Source organism: Sprattus sprattus, assembly GCF_963457725.1.
Source record: "Sprattus sprattus genome assembly, chromosome: 1".
In the NCBI taxonomy this organism is placed as follows: Eukaryota; Metazoa; Chordata; class Actinopteri; order Clupeiformes; family Clupeidae; genus Sprattus; species Sprattus sprattus.
In genome coordinates this window covers 53,882,741-53,897,683 of record NC_137920.1, presented here as the reverse complement: position 1 = coordinate 53,897,683, position 14,943 = coordinate 53,882,741, and the positions used below count along the sequence as shown (strand labels likewise).

The 14,943-nt window shown below is 44.1% G+C and overlaps 1 protein-coding gene across 2 annotated transcripts; it reads right to left on the bottom strand.

Annotated features, from left to right (window-relative positions):
• Positions 1 to 911: 911 nt before the first annotated feature.
• On the bottom strand, positions 912 to 9,674 carry srrt (serrate RNA effector molecule homolog (Arabidopsis)). Of its 2 annotated transcripts, none has more exons than XM_080857204.1 (20): positions 9,619 to 9,674; positions 8,472 to 8,597; positions 8,037 to 8,181; positions 7,796 to 7,942; positions 7,469 to 7,657; positions 5,630 to 5,799; positions 5,220 to 5,395; positions 4,971 to 5,099; positions 4,621 to 4,798; positions 4,256 to 4,503; positions 4,002 to 4,063; positions 3,834 to 3,912; positions 3,468 to 3,659; positions 3,055 to 3,225; positions 2,646 to 2,799; positions 2,273 to 2,466; positions 1,980 to 2,136; positions 1,624 to 1,749; positions 1,409 to 1,517; positions 912 to 1,276 (listed from the first exon to the last, which is right to left on the bottom strand). In XM_080857204.1, exons 2-20 carry the CDS (start codon positions 8,587 to 8,589, stop codon positions 1,201 to 1,203), a joined length of 2,820 nt encoding a protein of 939 aa, XP_080713330.1. In that variant the 5' UTR covers positions 8,590 to 8,597; positions 9,619 to 9,674; the 3' UTR covers positions 912 to 1,200. The 2 variants fall into 2 exon arrangements, with proteins under 2 accessions (XP_080713330.1, XP_080713331.1); XM_080857205.1 differs by having other exon boundaries at positions 1,624 to 1,716.
• Between the last annotated feature and the right edge of the window lie 5,269 nt (positions 9,675 to 14,943).

Below are 14,943 nucleotides of genomic sequence, written 5' to 3'. Positions count from 1 at the left end.
GTTCAGCCAAGTCAATGGAGACTACCATTTTTTGTAGCTGTACTGTAACAATAGCATCTCACCCTCCAGCCATTCTTGTTCTTCTCCCTTCTAGGACTTAATCACCAAAATCACTGGGTCTGAATTCTTCTGGGTCGGCCTCACGGATGAAATCACTGGGAAGTGGGCGTGGGTGGACGGCACTCCTTACGTGATGGACAAAAGGTGAGATGTGCTCTCAACTGGTTTATTGTCCACGTTACACTAAGGCCTCACAACACTTCCAGAACTTTCCATCCATCTGACCAGAGTGAGTGTTCTACAAAAGGTAGAACTTCCCATACCTGATACACATTCATGGATCTCTTACCATTTGGTTGCAGTCAATGGAAAGTGGGCCAGCCTGATAACTGGACAAAACATGGACTGGGGGGAGGAGAGGACTGCGCACACCTGGCAGAGATGGGCAAGTTGAATGATGATCACTGTAGCCGACAACACAAGTACATCTGTGACGGAGGGGCAACGGCTGACTGAACAACCTGTACAACTTGTTGTAGTGATGAAATGCCTGACCAATAGCTTTTATTTTAAAGTCTATTTAAAGTTTGTCTACTGTTGCTGATTTATGAATGTCATCCATCTTGTCCTAATTGTGCCTAAATACAGCCATCTTTTGCTTGTCACTGCAGCTGTCCAACCACATGGGCTTGTATAAAAAAGAAGCCACTCTCACTTTTGAATGTTTGCTACCTGTCAGCCTATTAAAGAATGTATTTGCACCACATAGTTTTTTTTCTCCCTTTTTTTAAATGTTTGGCAAAAACCTCCCTCTAAGAACTCCACTAAGAAGGCAATGAGCTCGCCAGTGGAGACAAGCATCTCCACAAGCACCAATTCCAAATGAACAATGTAAAAAAACAGCAACCCAATAAAGAAAGGTGTATTTATTTCTTCAAAGTCCTTCAATTGTACATCTTTGCAATATATTTACTAGCCAGCTCTGCTCCTCCAATGTCAATTCGATTTGTACTTGTGGCTTTTGAAATTTTTGACCTATGATACAGTTTTGCAAAGATGGAAAGGGGTTACTTTTCCACAGGGACATGTGATGTAATGGTTCAGTTGCTTGAAAAATATCTAGTTAAAAATTAATGATGTGTACATAAAGCTAGCGAACGGACTGTTCAAAAGGAGACAAGAAAATAAAAACAAGCAAATTTAAAAGAAGTCAACATCTTCGGGAGCATCCAGGTCACGGTACTCGATGATGTTGCGGGGGTCGCCCCGGATCATTCTGAGGGGGAAAAAGGCAGGCAGTCATTCAGTGACGAAAAAAAGACTAGACTGTTTTGAGACTTCTTCAGACTGCCATCTTTAATTTGCCATTATGTTCCATGACCACTGGGCTTTGACTCTGACGTTTTACCTGTTGCGAGGTTTTCCAGGGTAGCCTCCCTGACCACGGAAGTTGTCATAATTGCCCCTGCCTCCTCCTCCTCCTCCTCCTCCATACTGGTTGGGTGGATATGGGCTTCCTAATTGGGGAACGGACATATAAGTCAGGCCATTACACACACATATACACAGAGCGTCACAGTGTTAAACTAACTGATGCTGAGAAGAGGCTGCCCTCAGTCTTACCTCCATATCCCATGATTGGTGGCCTGGGCTGGCCGAAGCCCATCAAGCCCTGAGGAGCTTGTGGAGCGAAGGGAAGACCAGGAGAAAGCACCCCTACAGGGAGAGAAGAGAAAGCTTCCTGAGAGCCTGAAAGCATATTAACAAGGAGAGTTTGTGAAGATTCCACAAATTTGATACCACCAAAGTTTTTTGGGGAGAGGAGGGAAAAAAAAAAAAAAAAAAAGAGAAATCTCACTTAAAGAGCCAAAAATGATTGACAATCAACATCTAGGTCAAACATTTTTTGAACGTTTTTAAATCATGACGGTCATTGGTTTTGCCTTTTCTCCAGAGGCGGTCCAGCTGTGCTCACTCACCTTGGCCCGGCCCTGGGGGAGGTGGGGGCTTCATCTCAGGGAGAGATGGCCTTTTGGCATCCATCAGGAAGTTGTTGAAGAATTCCACCTCCTTCTTCACCTCCTCAATTTTATCGCCGTGCTTGTTCAGAATATGCTTCCTCACAAACTCAGGGCCCTGCAAAGGACAAAGACAGCTGTATGATGCCTGATACAAAATAACTCTTCGAATATCTTTTTGAGCATCTAAGATTTTCTCTCTCTTAGTATTTATGTAAAACCTCGAGACACACAAGCGAGAACCAATCCCCCACCTTAAACTTCTTGCCACTGAGGGGGCACAGCCACTTGTCCTTGCCCAGCTCCTGCGTGTTGGCCAACACAAACTTCTCCACTTCCTGTTCCGGGTCTTTGCGTCCCATCTTCCCCGCCTCGTCGTCCGACAGGGTCTCCTTCACACTGAACAGCGGACTGAGCTTCTCCTCAAACGTCTTCTGCCAGTCCCCCACTGAACACAGAGAGTGCCACAGAGGAAGGAGGCGGACATGGATTAGCTCAGAGACTACAAATTGATCTGAAAGAAAAAACTATGCCTTCCTGCGCCCCCCTTATGAAAGGGTTCTGTGCCCTTGTGTCTCGTTTTCCTGTCAGTGGGTACGAGCCTGGCACCGAGCTAGAGCCACTCACCCTCTCTGTGCGTGATGCGGTTGGGTGGAATGGGCCCCCGCACATGGATTATGCCACAGCGGTTGGGCATCTCGTCCTCACTGGGGTACTCGCAGGAGTTGTAGTAGTCAATGGAGTGAACCACTCGCAGGTAGAGAAGCAGACGGTCCAATACCTGAGAACAGGCAAGGAATAAATAAATAATCAAAACATACAAACAAACTCCACTGCAGACCTAAAACATTTGTTATCGTCATATATTATTGGAAAATATTCAAAATCACAAGCACTACAATTGCCCCCGTTCATAATAATTCTAGTTGCATCACGATGGGGGGCACCCACAGGCCATTGAAGAAGTCGTACCGTTCTGCGCCCACCCAAATCAGAGCTGAAATATAAAAGGTGAAAAGGGCAGAGATGGTGATACCTTGACCAGCTTCTCGTCTCTTTCCACAGTGACCTCGGAGGGGTTGCCCTCCTTCGCCCCCTCCTCAGAGTCCACTCCCCCCATGCTGCCCAGGAGCTCCTCCTCCTCCGCGCTCACCTCCTCGATCAGGTAATCGGTGATGTTCTTCAGGATGGGGTTCTGGGCCACCAACTAGGAAGAGAGAGGGACACAGGAAGATGTGTGAACATGTTTGATTAGTAGGCAAAGTCTTCCTCTCAACGTGGCAGATTTGCCTAAAGAAAATCTTTGTGTCATGACAGACTTGTGTGTTGAAGAAGGCCGCATCATTAAGCCCCTCATTAAGTCACAGAAAATGCATAATTTTAACCATTTTGAAAATAACAGTCCACTGTGTTAGCGTGTGTGCTGGGGGTTTGTGCGAGAGAGGTCACCTCTATGCTGGATCCATCCCCCCTGGACTTGGGGTTCCAGAGATGCTCCCTCTCATCTAGGGCGTGGATCAGTTTGGCTGCCATTTTGATGTCGTTGCGGAGCACCTGCTTGTGCTGCGTGATGCCGTTGACGTTGCGAACGCGCCGCGCCAAGTCGCGGTTCACTCCAGGCGCCAGCTCACAGTCTCGCAACTAAAAATAAAAACCCACATGTAATTCCCGCCTTTAAGCACATCTGGAGTAGTCCAGCACTCCTCTAAACGAGGACTACATGCACCACATAAAGCATGCGAGGTACAATCCAGGTTGCGAACTCCATGCCATTAGCATTAGCACTGGGAACGTAAGCGGGGACTGACCACTCACCCGGATGTTCTGCAAGTTCCAGCAGGTCTCTTTGATGTTCACGCTGCGGTCGAACGTCACCCAGCAACGCCTGAAGAACCTGAAAGATGACAGAGGCACAGTGAGCCGACTGGGTGGCGTCTGTGCGATTGAATGGCTGAGGGTGTTAGCGGGGAGGGAGGGACATACCTGCGCTCTGGCTGGGGCTCCGACAGACACACACGCATGAAACCAGGGTACCTTCGACACAGCTGAGGGGAGACGGCTCACATTTACTCACTCATCTGTGTGTGTGTGTGTGTGTGTGTGTGTACACACAGACTTACACATTTTCTGTGTGCAAGATAATGGGTAACGGAGAATCTACAAATGTATATGTGTGTGTGTGTGTGTGTGTGTGTGTGTGTGTGTGTGTGTGTGTGTGTGCGCGTGTGCACACTCACAGCAATGATCTCAGCTTTGGAGATAGATGGAGCGATGTTCCTCATGAAGAGAGAGCAGGTCTTGTGGAGGGAGCGAGGCGACGGTGGCAGATCATCCTTAGGCTGCTGCTGCTGCTTCTTCTCCTTCTCCTCCTTCTCTTTCTCCTTCTCCTTCTCCCTCTCCCTCTCCTCCTTCCGCTCCCTCTCCTCCTTCTTCTCCTTCTCCTTTTGTTTCTTCTTCTCCACCTCTTCCCTCTCCTTTGTGTCAGCTGCAGGAGCCCAACAGACAAGTGCATTCCGGTGACGTAACAATGTTATTTAACAGATAGATTTAATGCTTGTACTCATATAAAGCCCTGTGGTCAAGTAATAATGTAAACACAAACCCTCTCCCTCCTCTTCGTCATCATCTTCATCGTCCTCCTTTTCCTCTCCTTCTTCCTTCTCTGGTTGCTTGTTGGAAGTCTGCGAGTTGGAGTCAGAGTCGGAGTCAGACTCGCTTTCTGAAGCGCTACCTTCGTCCTCGCTGTCCCCACTCAGAGTCCTCTTCCTCTTCCTGGATGACTGTGTGGGACACAAAAACGCTATTTAAGTACCGGAAAACACCGTCACAACCTGGTGCACTTCCGACAAGTCTAGCACAATGACAATGAAATGGATAGGAATATCAGGCTGACATAGGGCCAGACTGAACAGACAGACAGACAGACAGACAGACAGACGGACACACACAAACCCTTTTAGGCTCTGGGACCCTTTTTGGCTCTGGGGGGTCCTCCACTGGGGGCTCTTTCTCCGCCTTCTCTCCTGCAGCAGCATTGTCGTTCGGCTCAGCATCCTTCTCTGCATCTGCCACGCCCTCCGGCTAAAGGAGGTACAGATGTAAGTTCAGTATATGAATGTTCTTCAAAAGAGTAATATACTGCAAGACTCGAATTAACTCTTCTTTTCCTTTCCTCTACTCTACCAACAGACACACACACACCTTCTCTTTGCCGTCCTTCTCGGCGGGTGGTTTGCGGTCGGCGTCCACCGCTCGGGGTTCCTCTCGTTTGGGCGGCTCCGATCCTCCAGAGGACAGCCTCTCCCGCTCCTCCTCCTCGCTGGGCATCTCTAGGATGCGCAGGTCATTCTCCGTGCCTCCCTCCATCTTGATCACAGCTTGGGAAAGGACAAGCCACGGGAAAATTAGACGATATCACAAGGACTATGACTGCACGCAGGAGAGAGAACTCTCATCCTCTGCTAACTAACTGCAGCGACAGTCAATACTTTTAACACATTGAACATGATGCTTCATCCGAATTGGGCCTCCTGCTTACACATCTTACAGTCTAATGTTCCTGATTTTCATCCAGTCCGAACAGAGCTCAATCGAATTCACTTGGCAAGTACCTGCATCCAAGATTTTGATGATGGGCTGGGCCTTCTCGATATCAAGGGAGACGTTGTCAAACCAGCCGTTGTCCATGAGGAACGAGTAGACACTCAGCCTGTTCTCCAGAGCGCCGTGGGCCTCGGCCTTGCGCCGACCGGCCTCGTCCGGGTGGTACTTGGAGCGGAACCTGAGTGCCAGGCAAAGCACCGAGTATTCCAGTGAGGGTAGCCGCAGAGGGACGGAGGGGGCAGACAGAGAGGCAGGGGCAGAGAGCGAGAGCACGTCAGAAACACTTTGGAATCGTGTAAATGCATGCAGTATGAAGCACTTGCTTGCCTTTTGGAGGACTTGCATTGAGAATAAGCATGAATACTGTAGGGTGCCTGCCTATTTATTGGTTCCATTTCATGCTTTAAGAACCTGTTCCATTTAACAGAAAACGTCACAATTACTGACCCTGTTTAAGCACAGGAATTCTAACAATTCAAGGGCAAGAAGCTGAAAATATGTCACTGTAAGATGTTGCGGTTATTCCACTCACCACAATTCAAGCAAGAGATGAAAAGAATAAATAAACAGGATTAAAGCAACATGTTTTAAATTGAGCTATTCAGGAAAAAAAACAGAACTTTGCATGGTGTGGACTAAATTTACCTTTTCTGCTGCCAGCATTAACACACATACAGACTGAGAGAGTGGTTTCTTCAGTCAAAAAACACGCTCCAGTGGTGTGCACGTGCACACTCAAATCTGTGCTTTTTTTCGATTTCATCCAAATATGACAGAAAAAAAAAAGAGTGGGGAAAAATGATAAGCACGCGCTTTAAGAAAAGAAAAAATCTAGTTCCGTGCACGCGCAAACTTAGGCTCTGTGTTGTCTGACTACCTAGGGCCCTAGTACTGTGTTTTCTAAGAGCAACTGCATTGTGCGCAGTGCGAGCCCTGACTGACTGAACATGACTCCTGCGTAGGGTCCAACTTTTGCTTATCTTCCACAACTTTGTTGTGAAGGAGGGGAGAGGGGGAGGGGAGGGTGAGGAAAAAAGTGTTTGTTTTGTTAATGTAGAAAACAACAAAAAGCAACACAACAGTATTGACATTCCATTCCATCACAACCTTTGGAAACCTGTGGAAACAGTGTGACACAAGGCAGGCCAAGTCAGACAGTGAATGCTTATATGTGACCATCTGTCTTTGACACTCCACAAAGTCTAAATCAGGTAGCCCAGTTTTGTAAGCCTTCGGCTAGGATAGTCCCTGGCTACATCACTTTTCTTTTAACTGTTATCCTCAACAGGAAGTTTGTACCTAAAGTAACACTAATGACAGCATAGACTACATGTCTGCATAATAATAATAATAATGTTGTACCAACAATCAGTCCTTTAGAGATGCCAGGAACAGACTGCTCAGGCCTATGACTGTGGACCATCTGACGTCATCAGTAGCACTAGCTAGACCTACTCCTTCAGATCCCTGTCTGCAGTCATCCATCCTGTTTTACAAATCAGCTCATGTTCCAGATTATATTCTAAAGTTCCTAAAATGCTAGCAGCATTTGGGTCTTCTCAAATTATTTAATTTTTGAAATTAAAACGTTGGGTCTATCCTAGCACTCAGTTGTGATACCTGTTTGGCACCAAGTCATCTAGCATCCCTATTTCAAATGAACAAATATTATTGGGAATCATGTTTGATATAGTCCAGTCAACAAAGCGGGAGTAAAAATCCTTTTCGTATGCATAACTGCAACCATTATTTAACCCTGCATATCCAGTTATCCACTCCCAAGGCTAAACCCAATGCATGTAGGGAGAAGAGGCGGAGATAGACTACAACGGCCTTCGTGTTCGTACCACTCTTCATCTTTGTGGGCCAGGAAGAAGTCCTGCATCTGCTGCCGCCTGAAGTCGATCTTGTACTCGTTGTAGCGTTTCACCGCCTCCATCTCGTCCACAGATTCATCCAGAGAGAGCAAGAACTCTCTGAAATTCTTCATGACAGGCAGAGGGGGGCCCAGGTCCATGTCATGGATGTTCCCCAACCTGACCAACAACAACATAATCCAAGAAGAGTACAATATTGGAGAGGTGAAAGGAGTTGGTTCGTACATACGGAGCCCCAGAAATAAACCTAAATGGAGTAACTTTTTAGGGAATCTTACAAAGGACGATGACACTCACCTGGCCTGGATAGGAATGGTATGGTGAGGCTGCATTAGGTGCATATCTGGGTGGCCCCAAGGCTGGGGAGGGGCATAACTTGGCCCCCCACCACCTCCATAGCCCAGATCAAAGCCTCCATGATAGGGGTCCCCTCCATGATCATCCCTGCACGAGAACAAGACACTAGAGTTCAAGAAGGGACCACAGCAAAAAGTGAATTCACACTTGGAGACACACTGGCATAGATAGATAGGCTTACCAGTCTCTCCTCATCCGTTTAGGCTGGGAGCCCATGTCATGCCTGGGGGGTGAGAATCGTTCACGGCGACCCCTCTCATAGTCTCGGTACTCCCCCCGGCTGCGGCGCTCTCGGCCTCGGTCCCACTCCCTTCCCGATGGGCGCCAGTAGTCAGAAACAAGGGAAGATACCATGAAATTACAAATTCTCAAAGCTCCAATCAGCAGAACCTTCCCTACTATTCAGATGCAAACACAAAACATTCATCATGTGCTGCTCTTTGACCATTCTCTCATGTTCAGTAGCAATGGTTTAATGATATTATAAACTGAGTCATACACTTCATAACTACTTAAATCTGGGCAGTCCTAAAGTTATCCATAGAGCAGCTATTATCTCCCAAATAGAGCCAGCTGCTGATCCATCATTATGGCCCTTTGTTCCCTCTTATTTACCTGTCATTCCAGTCGTCTCTGCGCCGGTCTTCCCTTTCTCTTGAGCGGTCGTAGTCACTCCTCTCCCGGCGGAACTTATCCCTCCGACGGCGGTCGTACTCATCATCGCTGTCTGCCATGATGCAAACTGCGCAAAATATACACAACTGCTGTAATGGCTATATAAAACACACGAAATGACAAAATGATTGCTGAAATTGGTCACTCCAACTCGAGTCGGTAAAATAATCTTACTTCAGTTCAAAGTTTACTCTGCACGTCTGCTTTATGCAGTCAGACGTACTATGATCAGTCAGACTTGTAACTTAGCATGCTAACTACTGAAATGTTAAGGTAAGAAAATCATAACGACGAAACGGCGTAGCATAAGAATAAAGCAAATTTAAATAAGTGGACAGCTAGTAACGCAGGGAAAACTCGGCATAATAGGCGTTGATACGTATCGTACACACTTTTAATTGTTTTATAAGATTTGTCTTCAACTGGATTTCAAGTTAGCATAGCTGTTATGTCATCTCCATCGCAAACCTCATGCAGCTAGTTAACTCGCTAGCATTTTAGCCGGGTTCGTTCAGTTTAAAACAAAAGCAATTCGAAAACGGTGGATGAAGAACCGCAATGACGCTTGTCAATGTACAGAAACTAAACTGTATTGGTACTTGACGTTAGTTTTTAATATGAAAAAATGGCATGAAGACGAGCCATAAGTAGTACTGGATAATAAACATTGGGATAATGTTATCTGATTTGCGAATTTCTTTCATGCTGAGTTACGATAGCTATGCTATCGCTAGGATAGCTAACGCTAGTCAACCATCGCTTCCAAATCAGCCTGCAACGGTTATGTAACAGGTAACATTTGATGAGCACCTGCATATATTAACGGCATATACATTAATCCGTGAAATTCAGACAATAGTGTGATGCACAGTTAGCCAGTCACTTTCACCGACAAAGCCATTCATTCTTTAACCCAGGCCTGCAAGCGCAAGCTAGACTATCCTAGAGGGGCATGTCATGATTTACTTCATCTACACAAAGCTAATCAAGCCATTTGGGTAAAGTAAGACTGTTTTCAGCAGCATAAAGGATTACTCAATATTAAAAACTAATTTCGTCTCAGTTTTAGGTCAATCTATGTAACCTACCGGCTGTTCCGTCTGGTTTCAACTCCCGCCACCTACACTCGCTGCGCTAACAGAAGGAGGAAGAAGGTAGCAATGGCTTCTCGCGTGAATATACGCGGAAATAGTACATGCGTTGTGACCATAGACATAGGAGGAACGGAAGGATGTCTATGGTTGTGACTGTGTACCGATCGTGAACTGGTTAAGGAGTCATTTTCATTGTCAATGTCATTCAATTCATAAATCATTGGTGAATTGAGGGATTTTTTTTTGTAATCATTATTTAAAACCCGCATTTAGTAGCCTGACGATGTCATACTCATAATTCTAGTCAGAATATGAGTCTGATCCTGAACCATTGGGCTGTGATTATAGGGGGTGTTTCAACGAACCAGGAAAGAAAATGCCTCTTCGCTGAATTGGATACCTAGAACCAATCAGAGCAACGTAGTATAACCATCTGATAGATTAATCTTTTACCTGATCCCGTAGGAAGGACGGCAAAAACATCTTTTCAATCGACAAATGCCTTGATCGCGTTTCTCTGTTCCTCTTTCAAAATGAATGCGCCGTCAATATCTGTGAGATATGCTTGCTCCCGTTATACTTATTAGCAGTGAGGCTAGCTAGCTACTATTTGTTTCAATGGATTTTTGGTCTAAGCTTTAGCCATAACCTTAAAATAATGGTCTATAGAGCATACCTGCCAACATTTGAGTAGCAAAATCCGGGAGATTTCGGCGGGCAAATGTTGGTTTTAACTGGGATGTTGTGCATATAGTGTAGGGCCTATAGGCTATATACAGACAACTGTGTTGTGTAGGCTATATAGACAACGTAGGCTATATAGACAACTTATTTGTTCTGATATTTTATTTTATTGTGATTAAATTAAACTGCACTTTGATCAGCGTTAGCTGTTTTTGAATGTGCTATATGAATAATTTAATATAATAATATAATATCTGGGATGCCAACTCTCACGCTTTTGTCGTGAAACACACGCTTTTATGTCCTGTCTCACGCTAGCATGTCATACAAATCCATTGACTTCAATGCATCTCACGGCAAAAAATACACCTGTTTTGGTCAATCTTAGCGAATCTCATGCCAGGTCCGTCTTGAAAGTTGGCAACTCTATATTAAATATGTAGAATATAATATGTGCGTTGGAATGCGTTGATCCGTCAAGGTTGACGGATCCCCATTCAAAGTGAATGATAGCAAGCTCAGACACCTCGCAAATACTCTCAGACGAATTTTTCAGTTACAATAATGTTTTTTTTTACATTGTTCAGTGTCTATTTCTCGGTAACTTTATAAAAAATATAAGTAAAACAAACAACTTTTAGGTACAAATTCGACCATCTACGGAGCTTGGTCAGCCAGCTTTTTTTTAGCTTCGGTCTCTTGAGACGTGACCATAAACGTGATCTGATTGGCTAGAGCCTGTGTTGTCATTGCATTAAAGGCAATTTGATTGGCTGACGCTTGCTTTGCCTCTCATGCTTGCGTTTCATACATTATATGGCAACTTTAGAACATTGACACACACTTTGATTTGATTATTAATAAAATACATTTGTAACTCGTGAAATATGGGAGATTACCGGGAGAAATGACAAAACGGGAGGGCGGCGGGAGATGGATCAGAAAACGGGAGAAACCCCGGAAAAATGGGAGGGTTGGCAGCTCAGCTATAGAGCTTTAGTTAAGACAAACAATACTCTGCAACATTCGTGTTGCACATACACAACTAACCGAGTCAATGTAGACATTAAAAAAGTCGTGTAGATAGCTTAATTCACATAAAATATTTCCCACTATCAGGCCGAGACGCCGCCATCTTGGTACTATTTCAAATCTACCAGTTAATTCAACTCAAGCGTTGGTTGATTATCTGTCCATCATCGTATAAAGCCCGCTCTGACAATTTCATTGGTCAGATCGTTTTGCTGGAAACTGATATTGTCTCCCCAATCGGTCAGCACCAGACCACATTTCCCAGAACAAAAATGTTGTGGGCGGGGTTTGGGCTGGTATACAGGCTACGCATTTAGCACAGATAACTACAAACGCTGGAGTGCGATATGAGGGTATTATTGTAACAGAAATATGTGCAAATTTGGGTCGAGAGTTGGTTAACTGTTTTTCAATACGGGTTTGTAAAAAATCTCTATGGATGGAGCATAGTTTTCATAATCATGTTTTCATCGATGTATTTTAACCTGCACACCTACAGGTTGTTGAGTTTGTATGGCCTTGAATTATCCCTGCCATTCTATGGAATAGGACTTGCTCTGCATAGTATTCCATGATGCACCGCCATGATTCTAGGGTAGTTTACCCAAGAATGGACGAACCATAGACATGTATCATACATATCTATCCTAGAGACACATGTCTATCCTAGAGACACATGTCTCTTTACATGATACATGTAGAGATACATACATATTTGCTAGAGAGGGCCACCTTAGGCCCCGTTTACATGAAGTCTAGTTTGTCTGCGTCCGAAATGAAACTTATTCAGATAGCCCTATCGTAAGGACCGCACACAGTATCTGCAACGCTTCGCATCGGGGTCGAAAGTGAGTAGATTTGAATCTGTTCGGGGGCTGGTGTTCGTGTGCACAGATTCACGCAACCCGTTCTAATCTGATGATGTCATTGCCCCATTAGCTTCTCTTGACCTACAGGCTTGGAAAGGGAGAGGTATTTATTTGGGTGCAAACTGCCACCTCACCACTAGATGCCACTAAATCCTACATACCATACCTTTAATAAATACTGAAACGTCGAAGAGATGCTCACTCTGTTGCTGAAATGCGAACCTTATTTTGATGTCATGACGCTAAAGATGCTTTGTGAACATCTAAATCTTACTTTCAAGCCTTTGTAGTATACTTCTCAGATTATTTGATATTTGAAATTAAAACCTTGGGTCTGGCTCATTGATAGCTCAATCTAATCAGCACTCGTGTGTTGGACAGTGATGTCCAGGATGGGGCACCCCAAAATAAATAATAACCTTGCAAGGGTTAAAGTAGTATGTGAAAAGTAGTAAAGTAGTTAAGTAGTAAAGTATAATGAGCGATTGGTGAAGTAGTCCATGACCCATCCCCCCATACCCACCACCCCCCACCCGTTTGCCTGGGAACTGCACTTTAGTTGAATGCCCCCACCCCTGTCTTTATTTAGGGTCTGTTTTGTTCCCTTTGCATGTTTTTGGTCCCAGAATCCCATACTAGCCCCGGTGAAGCAGTTCTTGTAATTGTGGGAGTATGGTATGGAAGATAACCCAAGAGAGTCAGCAGTTGATGGAAGGACTGAAGCTAAATTAACAGATACATGATAAGTCACTGATTTCTTAAGTAAAAAAAAAAAGTAAAACTGTCTTCAAGAGAAAAGGTTTAATTCACCATGTAAAACATTTGCACTACAAATAAAGAGACATTGACCTCAAGTAAATAAGCTGTTTCATTTTTTCTCTTATGCATCCTATCCTACATTTTCCATCTCCTGAAATCAGATTTTTTTTGTAGTCACACTTTCTTCTTATTAGATTTCTTCATTATATTCCGGATCTCTGGCAATCAGGTGGACCGTTTGACCTATAATGTAAATGGATCACAGGTATATAAGGTTCATTTTTAACATGAATGGTGAATATTATTGTGATACCCCAATATTCTGCATTAGCTGCAATCAGAATTATTCTGTGATTTGTTAAATAGCAATTTTGTTTGGAATGTGTACTCGTACATATCTTTTATTTGAATTTATATCTATCTATGTAAATGTAAACCAACTGCCCCTTACACATGACCACATGAACCCACCCCTCCTGCCATTCCAATAAGGTACTGTCTGAAACAGCGGCTTCCCATGTTCTTCTTTGTCCGTCCTCGGAACTTTTTCTGGTTGCCAATGAATTCCATCAGGAGATGGGGCAACCTAGGGGTAGAATCTGCTGCAAGTTCTCTAGCAACTTGCGGCTCCATCTCTTCTGATAGATCACGTCCCTGACGAGAGAACGATGATGGGGAGGAGGATAGTGATGAGGTTTGATCTTCGCTTGATCCCTCAGCATGAACAAAAGGCATGGCAAAGTCAAGACGGGCAGCAAACAGCTCATCGGAAATCTGTGTGTAAGGGCAGATTGAGTCAGAATGGAAATTAAGAATGCTAAAAATTAATAAATAACATAAATGAATTAGTAAATTGAATTGCCAATTTGAACTGCAAAATTTTAACTCAATTTGCGTAGCTGGGATGGGCTTATCTTTTCAGATATTTAAGTGTAATATGTGATTTTTTTTTCAAAATACTCCCCTCTTAACAAAATTGTTATATCGTTAATTACCATTGAAATCAATTATATTGATCACTTATTAGTTACACACATGCTCTAATAAACCATACAGGTTGTAAGTGTTATCCATAAAAGCGCTCACCTGAGAATTGAGTTGTTTGGATCTGACCAGTGGCGAGGAGAAGATTAAAAAGAGCAAAAGGTACGAAAATAAACACGCTGAGGAAGAGGAAGAGGTAGAAGGATGCATCACTGCCTCAGGGAAGAGGAAGAAACCCTCTGGCAGGATACAGACTCCGAGAAGTAAACCCCTGGGTCAAATTCAAAATATTCGTCGGCTCAAATGTTTGTCTTGATTGCGGCATGTGACTGAAAAGTTGGCTCCCAAACTGGACACTGTAAAAATAGCCAGAGGTCGGCTAGTGTTCTAGCAAAGTTCCAGTGATTTTATAGTTCATCAGATGACGTCAAGTAGGCACATGTCTTGAATGTCACTCCAGCTGTTACATGCATCTTAACCAGGCAACTTGTGAGTGGTTTATGCATCACTATCATATGATGTCAGGGGGAAACTAAATAAGCCAATCAGGGTAATACCTAATACCTGACATTAATTGACAAGTTCTGTGCGTTATTCAGATAAACTTTAAAGGGATATACAGAGCATAAAGCACAGCATCCTCTGAAAAAGAGGATTTTTCTGTACGTACATATCCATCACAGTGGGTCATTTTTATTCACAGGTCCAGCTCAAGAAATGATGAATGAGCTAAAGTAAAGCAGTGGTAAATCTAAGAGATTAAGCAACAGGAGGCACAGCATTATGAAAGAAAGGCCCAGTCTTTCTGACATGGCCCCTTTAATAAACTTAGTAATTACGCTAATTAGCAGAGTAAATTAATCATGAATGATGCATTGATACAGTGGCGGTGCTCAATGTGGGGTTCTGACATTGAATAACACCATCAGTAGGAGCTTTGGTGCTTTCTTTTTTTCCCTGGACAAAGAACTTGACCTTATCTTACAGCGTT

Excerpts from the sequence above, each read along its gene's own strand:
- srrt (XM_080857204.1), bottom strand. The coding sequence starts at position 8,589 with ATGGCAGACAGCGATGATGAGTACGACCGCCGTCGGAGGGATAAGTTC. Across the intron at positions 5,100-5,219 it reads AGAAGGACGGCAAAGAGAAG|CCGGAGGGCGTGGCAGATGC; the intron begins GTGTGTGTGTGT and ends TACCTCCTTTAG. Across the intron at positions 3,226-3,467 it reads GGGATGGATCCAGCATAGAG|TTGGTGGCCCAGAACCCCAT; the intron begins GTGACCTCTCTC and ends CTCTCTTCCTAG.